At 58.9% G+C, this 9486-nt stretch overlaps 3 protein-coding genes across 7 annotated transcripts in view; 2 read left to right on the top strand and 1 right to left on the bottom strand.

Moving 5' to 3' along the window:
- Positions 1-9486, top strand: part of LOC133211429 (peptidyl-prolyl cis-trans isomerase A-like) — a 59951-nt gene that overhangs the window by 11928 nt on the left and 38537 nt on the right. The window lies entirely within an intron of this gene.
- LOC133211426 (interleukin-1 receptor antagonist protein-like) lies at positions 2157-3778 on the bottom strand. The gene is made up of 6 exons (XM_061351792.1): positions 3687-3778; positions 3553-3601; positions 3295-3472; positions 3036-3206; positions 2768-2913; positions 2157-2678 (listed from the first exon to the last, which is right to left on the bottom strand). Exons 1-6 carry the CDS (start codon positions 3725-3727, stop codon positions 2466-2468), a joined length of 798 nt encoding a protein of 265 aa, XP_061207776.1. The 5' UTR covers positions 3728-3778; the 3' UTR covers positions 2157-2465.
- Positions 5358-9486, top strand: part of OGDH (oxoglutarate dehydrogenase) — a 33324-nt gene continuing 29195 nt past the window's right edge. For all 4 annotated transcript variants that reach the window (XM_061351797.1, XM_061351795.1, XM_061351798.1 and 1 more), the window contains exons 1-2: positions 5358-5472; positions 9140-9388. In XM_061351797.1, coding sequence (XP_061207781.1) covers positions 9167-9388 — 222 coding nt within the window. In that variant the 5' untranslated portion in view covers positions 5358-5472; positions 9140-9166. The remainder of the gene's footprint in view (positions 5473-9139; positions 9389-9486) is intronic.

The raw sequence follows: 9486 nt of genomic DNA, 5'->3' as shown, positions 1-9486 counted from the left end.
GCAGTACCTTAGGCTCAGGACAGCCTGGCCCATCCCCAGGGGCTGTGCAACGCTCACCTGACGAACAGAGCCTATGCCCTGAGCTCTGTGGGTGTCTCAGCCCCTCTGCCCCTCAAGGCTTCCACAGAGTGACCCAGTGCTCCCGCCCCTCTGCACCCCACCCAAGCCTCGGGACAGCCCCAGCCCAGGGCCGGTCGCGATGGCCCGAACCACTCCCGGCCCGTACCAACGGGGTGACCCGCGCCCCTTCCGCACAGAGCCCCGAGACCAGACCGGCCCCTGCTCCCCAGCACCTCCCATCGCACCCGGCCTCCCCAGCCCCACCAAGAGCCCCGGGCCGCTCACCCTGAGGAGCCTTCCCAACCCGCTCCATGTCAAACATCCACCACCAACCGCCGCGCAGCACTTATTGGAGAACGCCGTCTTCAAACCGACCAATGGAAAGCGAGAAACCGCCGGCTCCGGGCGGGGTCGGCGGGCAAGAGGAGTTGTGATTGGCTAACGGCGGGCAGGGGTGCGGTAACAAGACAGTGAGGGGAGCAAGGACATGGGCGGGGCCTGGGGTAGGGGAAGCTCATTGGCTGCAGCCACGTCCATTAGACCTGGTTTTCACCAATCATGGGGCGCGAGGCGGGACGTGCTGAAGGAGGGAGGTGGCGCCCGGCGCCAGCAGGTCCTGGTCGCGTGGTGTCATGGCGCGCCGGGCCTGGCCATGCCGTGCCCCAGCACCTCGAGTGCCAGAGCATTCCACACTACACCATGCCACGGAACGACACGCTAGGCCATGCCATGCCACATCATGCCATGCCATGCCATGTCATGCCAGACTATATCGTTATCAAACTCCGGAAAATAAACACTCCAACCAGAATCACAGAATCAATGGGGTTGAAAAAGACCTTCAAGGTTATCAGCTCCAACCGTTCCCAGCACTGCCAAGGCCACCATTGCCCCATGGCACTGAGGGGGTGTGAGCACTTGCAGGGACCCTGCCCTGGGCAGCCTGTTCCAATGCCTGAGCACCCTCTGGGGCAGGAATTGTTCCTCAGCTCCATCTAAACCTGCCCTGGTGCAGCTTGAGGCCGGTTCCTCTTGTCCCATCCCTTGTTCCTTGGGAGCAGAGCCCAGCCCCTCCTGGCTCCATCCTCCTGTCAGGCAGTTGGAGGCAGCCATCAGGTCCCCCCTGAGCCTTCTCTTCTCCATCTGAACCCCCCAGGTCCCTCAGCCCTTCCCCATCACCCCTGTGCTCCAGGCCCTGCTCCAGCTCCATTCCCTTCTCTGGCCCCGCTCCAGCCCCTCAATGTCTCTCTTATAGTGAAGGGCCCAGAACTGAACACAGGGTTCGAGGTGCAGCCTCCCCAGTCACAATCCCTGCCCTGGCCCTGCTGCCGCACTGGTGCTGCTCCAGGCCAGGATGCTGGGGGCTTCTTGGCTGCCTGTGCACAAGTTGCTCCATCAATCAGCACCCCCAGGTCCTTTTCTATGAGCAGCTTCCAGCCACCCTGCCCCACTGAATGACAGGTTAGAAAACAACATGACTTTATTGCAGCACCGGGTGCTGGAGGATTTCTCTGCCTGTCTCATGCACCCAGAAGAGACAGTTCACAGCTTATGTACCTTCATTATATACACACTTCTTATAATGCCATGAAATTCCCACCCAATTCCCATTCCTCATGTTAACGAGAATGTGGGCAGAATGGGCCACGGCACAGTCACTGTGAATCTGAGGAGTGGCCCCTGGAGGTCATGGAATCCTCATAGCCTTGTCTCTAGATGCAGTGAGTTACTAATTTAATCCAGTATCAATTCCACATGAGGCTTTAACATGGCAGGCCACACTATGGCACAGCATACTACAGGATGCCATGCAATGCTTCACCACATCACACCATGCTATGCCAGGCCATACCACACCAGGACATGCCACGCCACACCACGTCCCACGGTGCCGCAGCTGCAGTGGGAAACCCACCCAGCCACCCCGCAGCTGTGGGAAGATCCTGCTGGTGCCAGCCAGGCCCGCAGGCTGTGGGGTGACCTCCACCCCCTAGGCATTGCACCCGGGCCTGGAGAGCCCAGAAAGCAGCTGAAACAGCAGGATTTCTCCATTCATACACCACTCCCCCCATGATTTCACCCCTGTGAGACACCAGTCTGAGAAACCTTTTATTTCCACCTCCATTACCAACAAATTCCAGAGAACAAAACCACAATATTTCCAATAAAATATACAATAAGTTAAAAGCAAGAGGTGTTACACAATAAATAAGGACAAAAACACTGGATATCCACAATAAATAAGTACAAATGGGGGTGGGTCGGGCCAACAGGGCCCAGAGATGCTATTTCACCTGAAATAGATGGAGCGGATGGGGGGTCCCACTGGGATCTGTACTTGGTACATACGGCCTGAGAACCAGCAACTGCCAGTTGGGTTGGGTTGGGTTGGGAGCAGGGGCTCCTCAGTGCCTGCTCAGCTCATAAGTGGCGATGTTGACCTGGTCGGGCTGGTTGGTGATGCTGACGGGCTGGCGGGGCTGCAGGGAGGTGCAGACGAACCAGCCAGGGAAGGCAGCCGACTCGAAGCGTGTGGTGCCCTCGGCTGGGCTGTCCAGGCGGTAGAAGATGAAGCGGGTCAGCTCCACGCTCTCAATGTCCCTCCTGACGTCAGCTTCCTACAAGCGAGGGGTGAGATGGGACTCAGGGTGAGGTGGAGCCCCCAGACCCATCTGAGATGGTGCCAGCAGGACCCCCCCCTGCTCACCTCGAGCTGCAGCACGGGCTCAGCACCGCTCATCACACACGACATGTAGAGTTGGTAGCCCTTGATGCCCAGTGCCACTGGCATCCGCCCAGTCCCTGGGCCACCCTGTGATGACTGAGGACGGTACAGAGCGATGTTGAGCTTGACTGCAGAAAGAAGGAATGAGTTAAAGGGTGATTGTGGAGCTGTGGGATGGCACCTCTGTGGGCCTGGAAACATTGGGTCTGTTTGGGGATGGGGACATTGGGTCAGGACTGTGTCCCATTACCTTTCCGCCCAGCAGAGGGTCCCTGCAGGTGCAGGGCCACCAGCTGAGTGGGTGACTCCAGCACGAAGCACTTCTGGTCAATATCAAGGATGTCGAAGGACTGGGAGCGGGTGTAGCGATAGATGGGTGCTCCAGCGTAGCTGCCATTAATCCGCTGGAAGGAGACGGGCTCTGTGGGGAGGGAGACAGGGGGATGCTGATGATCCCCATTGCAAGAGCGTCCCCCACCTGGGTGGACACCCTGACATCACCCCCATACCAAAAATATCATCCAGGAAGTCCCCAAGGTCACTGTCAGCAAACTCCTTGTGTGCTGGTTTGGTCACAGCCGCCACAAGGACAGCAGCCTGGCGAAAGGTCCTGGCTGGGTGTCCCTTGGTCACTGTCACCTGGATGCCCACCCCAGGAGATGCAACTTCCAAGTCCAGTTGTGGTTTCTAGGGAAGAAAGGGGATGTGGGGTGAGAGCCCAGCTTCTCCACACAGGGGTCTCACCCTTTCCACCACACCAGTGTTACCTTCTGCAGGCAGAGGCAGTCAGGGCCATAAAACGTCTCCTCATTCAGGCTAAAAGGCAAAGGGAGATGGTGAAGCCAGGGCCACCACAGCGGCATCACATGCCCCACGTCCCCTCCGGCACGGCCACGCTTACCTGCTTCTCTCCAGTATGTCCAGATCGGGGACAAACGCCATCTCCACGGCTGATTGCAGAACCTGGGGAGAGACCTGCTGGTACCTGTTGAGTGCTGCCTGCTCCTGCCTGTGCTGCCTGTGGCGTCGCTTGGGCGCTCTGGGAGCCCCGGGGTGGTGTGGTGGGTTTTCAAGAGCCTCTGAAGGAAGTGCCGTCAGAGCGGGCTTTCCACCTTTCGCAATGCCTGGGTTTGCCCAGTTCCTCCAGAGAGACCGAGAGGTTCGGGGGTTGCCCCTGAGCAGCACTGTGGGGCTGAACGTGGGGCTGTGTGCATGGAAGAATAGGGGGATGCTTTGGGGTTGGGGTATGGAGCAAAGAGCAGGGCTGATGCTCTGGGGCTGGTATGTGGGGCAGAGGATGGGTTGGTGTCCATGTCCAGGGCCAGTGTTTGTGTGCCAGCCCTCAGTGGCTGAGCTGACCCAGCAGGGACTGCCCCAGCCCCAGCCGCGTCCCCATCCCACTGTGATGACAGCCACCCTCTTCAGGGCTGGAGCTGCACTGCCCCGGAAGGCGCCAGTGGCGCAAGTGCTGCAGCTCCACCATTTCCCCATGGCTGCCTCCCACACTGCCTTGGCCCACAGCACCAGCAGGGCTCTCCCCATCGCCCCTCCTGTCCACACCACCCCCATATCAGGACTCCGCTGACCCCTTGGTCCCTTGCGCCCACCTCTACTACCTTGAGGCCATGGCCTTTGAGGACAGCGTGACTCTGGGGACACCCCTTGCCACCAGAGCGCTCCCTGCTCTGCCACACATCCAGGCAGGGTGCTGGTGATTGCGCCACGCTGGATGTGCGTGGCTGGGCTTGCATGGCTGCGGGCTCTCGGTGTTTTCCTGGGCCCTGTTTCACTTCCCGAATGTGCTGTCTGCACCCTGAGCTTCCAGGCAGCTCGGGCTGGTGCTGCCCTGACTCACCCTGCAGGAAATGGCCAGCAAGGCCAGAACTCCCCAGGAGGCCCCGCTCCCAACCCAACTCTCTCACGCTGTGGGTACCCCGCGCTTTCCCTCGCACATTGAAGCAGAAACAGAAGGCAGGTTGGAAACCCGAGCAGACCGGGGCACACACAGAGGCTTCAGGGTGAGTGCCTCCTACACGGCCCTGCCTGCGCCGCTCTCTGCTGAGGCCTGCTGGGTGTCACTGTGCTGGGGTGCCTCAGCGGGCAGGAGTTCCCCTGGGCCATGCTGGGGTCCCCTATGCCATGGTGGGGGTTCCCAGCCTACCCTGAGGTCCCCAGGTCAAACTGAGGGTCCGTGGGCTGGCCTGAGGTCCCCAGGTCATACCAGGGCTCCCAGGCTGTACTAGCCCCCTCAGGCCATACTGGGGTCCACAGGCCAGACCAGGGCCCAGAGGCCGTACTGGGGTCCCCAGGCTGTAGAGGGGCCCACAGGCCATACCAGGGTCCCCAGGCCATACCGGGGCCCACAGGCTGGAGCGGGGTCCCCAGGCCATACCGCGGCCCTCAGGCCATACCGGGCTCTACAGGCCGGACCGGGATGCGAGGCCTGCGCCAAGTAACTATGGCAACCGCGCCTCAACGGCTGCACAGGCCCCGCCCCGCCCTTCCCTTCCCGCGGAGGCGGCTGCGCATGCACCACCGGGTGGCCCGGCGGGGGCATGGCGGAGGGCGCGGGGGGGGGCGTGGCGACGCGGTGACGCAGAGCGCGGGGCGGGACGGTGCGGGGCGGCAGCGGGCGGTGGAGGCCGCTGTCAGAGCCGGGGCCGCGGGCGGGGCGGACGGGCGTGCTGGTGAGGAGCGCGGCTGGGCCGGGCCGGGCCGGGCCGGGCAGGATCGGACCGGGGTGCACCGGGGCGGGGGCAGGACCAGGACCGGAGCGGGGAGAGGGGCGGTGGGCGAGCGGGCGGGGGACGCGGCTGCCCCCCCCCGTGTCCTTGGTGCCGCCGCCCGGGCGCGGCGGGGCGTGGGGAGGGAGGGGGTTGTGGTTGGGGGGCGGGATTGCCTCTAGAAGGGCAGCCCGGGTAGCCAATGAGAAGGCGGCTCGGCCGTTTGCGCCGCTCCTATAGGCCGTGAGGGACGCGAAGCCCTGGTAGCGGCGTCGGGCGCTGATTGGTGGGCGCTGATTGGGGGCGGGTCTGGCGAGCGCGCGCTTGTGTGCGCGCGGTTGTGGGTCCCGCGCCCCCTTCCCTCGCCCCCACGTGCGGCCCCCCCAGGAGCGGCGGGCTCGGGGCGCTCCGGCTGCGGGCACCGGGAGAGGGGGGGGGTCCCGCCGCTTCCCGTAGCGCTGGATTTGGTCCCAGTTTAACCCTCCCCCATGAAGGCGCTGCTGGGGGCGTGTATCGGGGGTTGCGGCCCCCGGCTGTCAGGTTTGGTGCCTTAACCTGCTGGAACGGCTCCTGCCTATCCGAGCCGCTAACCTGTGCTGAACGTCCCTGTTTGACCTCTCGGTGAAGTCTGGGCTGTGGTCCGGCTGCTGCTGTTGGGGTCCGAGCTTCCTCTCCTCACCCCCTTTCAGCTACAGCTCCGGGCGTTGGCTTCGTACTCCCATGTGACCCCCGTCTCCGTTATCTCAGACTCAGTTTCCTATGTCCTTGCTCTTGGTGCACCAAGGTTGACCTCAGAAACATCCCTGCTCTGAGCTTGCCCTGGTTTGTGCCATGGGCTCCTGCACCTTGGGATGCCAAAGTTCCTGTGAGAGCCCTCAAAGCCTGGCTGATCCTGCTCATTTTGGGCCAAACCCTGGCATTATCCCCTCCTGTTTTCCAGAGGGGTCACCCGGACACTGCTGAGCTGCAGCACTGAAACTGGACACCAAAGCTGGAGCCACCGCCAGCACTTTTGTCTTAAAGCTTTAGTGCCTGTGTGCTGGCACCCAGTTTGGTTGGCTCTGTAAAATACCTGCGTGTGGTTTCCAGTTTAATCTGGGGAGGAAAAGGTGGGAAAACATCTCTATTGCTGCACTTGCTGTCCTGCACCAGCCGTCTGTTTTCTGCCTGTTATGGTTCTGGTTTGACTGTGGGCAGGAGCGAGCAAGCCAGGTGGGAAGCACGAGCACTCTTCCCTTTTTCTCTCCGGTAAATCTGTAAAGCACTTTGGGTGAATTAGATTGAGCCCAGGTCTTCCTCTGGCTCCTTGGACCCCAAACTCTTATGTTTTGAGGCTGGAGGTGTAGCTGCTGCTATGCCGAGTAGCCAGAACTATCTTCTGCAAGACAGATCTGGCAGCCTGGCTGATGGAACGCTGCTCATGAAGGTGTGTTTTATTTCTCCAGTTTGCTGCGGAACTTCACTTTAATCTGGTGAATGCACGATGGCTGCGTTGACATTGGGCTGCTGCTCATTAAACTGGTTGGGGATATGAAAACCGGCCAGTTGGGTCACCTCCAGCTCAGGTCCTGCCTCTGATGGGAGGAGCTGGGTGGAAAGGGCAGCTCCAAGAAGAGCTGACTCCAAGTGCCCCTGCTTCCCCCAAGATGATTTTGCTCTAGCGCTTTCCCTTGGGCTGTGGTTGTCGTTGGATGTGTGTAACGAGGAGCGTGGCTGACCCACAGCAAAGAGCTGCATGGTGGACTCTGCTGGGGGACCTTTGGGAGGTCTCATGCTGACTCCAGGGGGCTTTTCTGGGTTCTCTGAGCAAGGGAGAGCCCCTTTATGGGTCTTTTAACTGTGTTGGCCTTCTTGGGTCTGAGCTGTTAAGAAGCGATGAAGTGGTCCATCCTGGAGCCTCCAGCCCAAGTGCTTTCACCACTGTACTTCTGTATTGCAAGGGGTCTTCCCTGTAGACTGTTTTTTCCCAGCTTTATCCTGTTGCATGTAACACAAACTTGGGAAGAAAGCCTTGGCCAAGCAGAGTGCTTGTGGGGTGAGGAACGTGGCAAAAGTCAAAGCCAAGACCTGCTGAGGAGAGAGGAGAGTGGAAGAAGCTTCCGTGCTGTGTCTGTGTGGTGAGGGCTGGCCTTGAGGAGCACACCCCACTAGACCCAGTCAGCTTGGTGGGAAGGGAAATGTGCCATTCAGCCTTAAAATCCAGCTGGTGACTTCAGCACAGTGCTTTCGAGTGCTTGTCTTTGAGCTTGTCTGATGTCCCTGCAAGTGGAGTTTGAGGGGCCAAAGTGTCCAACCTCTGCTGGAATCTGAGTATTACAGAGAGGATTTTCCTGTTTTTAAAAAAAAAAAAAAAAAGGAAAAAAGGATTCTCAGAGGAAGAATTAAAAAATAGAAGAAACTGAAAAATTTCTTCATCAGGGACTGTAGTGCCAGGACAAGGGGGAATCACGGAGTGATTTGTGTCGGAAAGGACCTTAAGATCATCCAGATCCAATCCCCTGCCGCAGGCAAGGACACTTCATACTAGACCGTGTTGTCCAAGGCTCTGTCCACACTGGCCTTGAACACTGCCAGGGATGGAGCATTTATCACTTCTCTGGGCACCCTGTGCCAGCACCTCAGCACCCTCACAGAAAGAGCTTCTTTATATGTAACCTGAACTTCCCTGGTTTCAGTTTAAGCATTTGTTTCCAAATGCTTCCTTAGAAGGGCAAAACCAAAAAGGAGGGTACTTTTGATACGCTTACTGCTATAATAATACTCTGTTAGTTGAGGATGGAAGCAGCAGATTATGACTTGGCATGCTCCTTTCCTTGCATCAGAGCCTTTGGAGCAAACACACCACTGTGCACTGCAGTCCTGTAGCCAGCACAGGTCTGAACTGGGCATCCACACTGATGAGGGGCTGGGATTAAACTGACTGAGTGAAGACTGAGCTGAGCTCTTAGGCAGAAGCTCTTCCCTGTGAGGGTGCTGAGGCGCTGGCACAGGGTGCCCAGAGAAGCTGTGGCTGCCCCATCCCTGGCAGTGCTCAAGGCCAGGTTGGACACAGGGGCTTGGAGCAAGCTGCTCCAGTGGAAGGGGTCCCTGCCTGGGGCAGGGGTTGGAGCTGGATGGGCTTTAAGGTCCTTTCCAACCCAAAGATTTCCCTGGTTCTATGATAATACTTTATGGATTTACCATTTGAAGAAGGGTAGCTGTTGTTGGTTAGAAACTAAAGAGGAAAGCACCAGGGGAAGCTGGTAACTTTCACTGCTAATCCAGTCTGCGTTGCACCATCGGGGATGCCTGATGCAGGTGCTGATGCAAAAAGGGCTCAAGTGGTTATGATGTCCAGTGGCTTGTTTGAGGCTGGTGTTGGGTTCCTGCCAAGCAAATCTGCTTTTCCCTGTCATGCTGGGGGGTGCCAGGGCCGTGCTGGCAGCAATGGGGGAGCAGTGCAGCCGTGGCTGGTGCCTTGGCACAAAACTGTGTTTCCCATCGCTGGAATGGGGTGGCTGGGTCAATCTGAATTAAAGACTGATCCTAAGCTCCGTTCTCTGTGCTCAGGTCTGATGAGGTCTGGGTGTTGGTCTCTGCTCTGTGCTTCCTGCCCTCATTTCTAACCCACTTTTCCCTTCTCTCCCAACAGGAGCTTGTGTGAAGCGACAGGGCAAACATGCTTAACTTAAGGACTTGTGTGGCAAAGCTGAGGCCATTGACGGCCTCGCAGACTGTAAAGACAATTTCCCAACAAAGGCTGGCAGCACCCAGGACGTTTCAACAGATCCGGTGTTACAGCGCACCGGTGGCTGCCGAGCCTTTCTTGAGTGGGACTAGTTCAAACTACGTGGAGGAAATGTATTATGCTTGGCTGGAAAACCCCAAAAGTGTACATAAGGTAAGGAGCCACCTCGCCAGGATCTTGCCTTTGCTTCTCTTTGTGTCGTGGGGTCAGGTAAGTGCACGTGTCCCAAGGAGGATTGAGTTCAACTGGAG

Source organism: Neopsephotus bourkii, unplaced genomic scaffold (genome assembly GCF_033783945.1).
Source record: "Neopsephotus bourkii isolate Nb327-2 ecotype Australia unplaced genomic scaffold, CSIRO-AGI_Nbou_v1 NB_610, whole genome shotgun sequence".
Classification (NCBI taxonomy): Eukaryota; Metazoa; Chordata; class Aves; order Psittaciformes; family Psittacidae; genus Neopsephotus; species Neopsephotus bourkii.
This window is presented reverse-complemented; position numbering and strand designations above follow the sequence as displayed.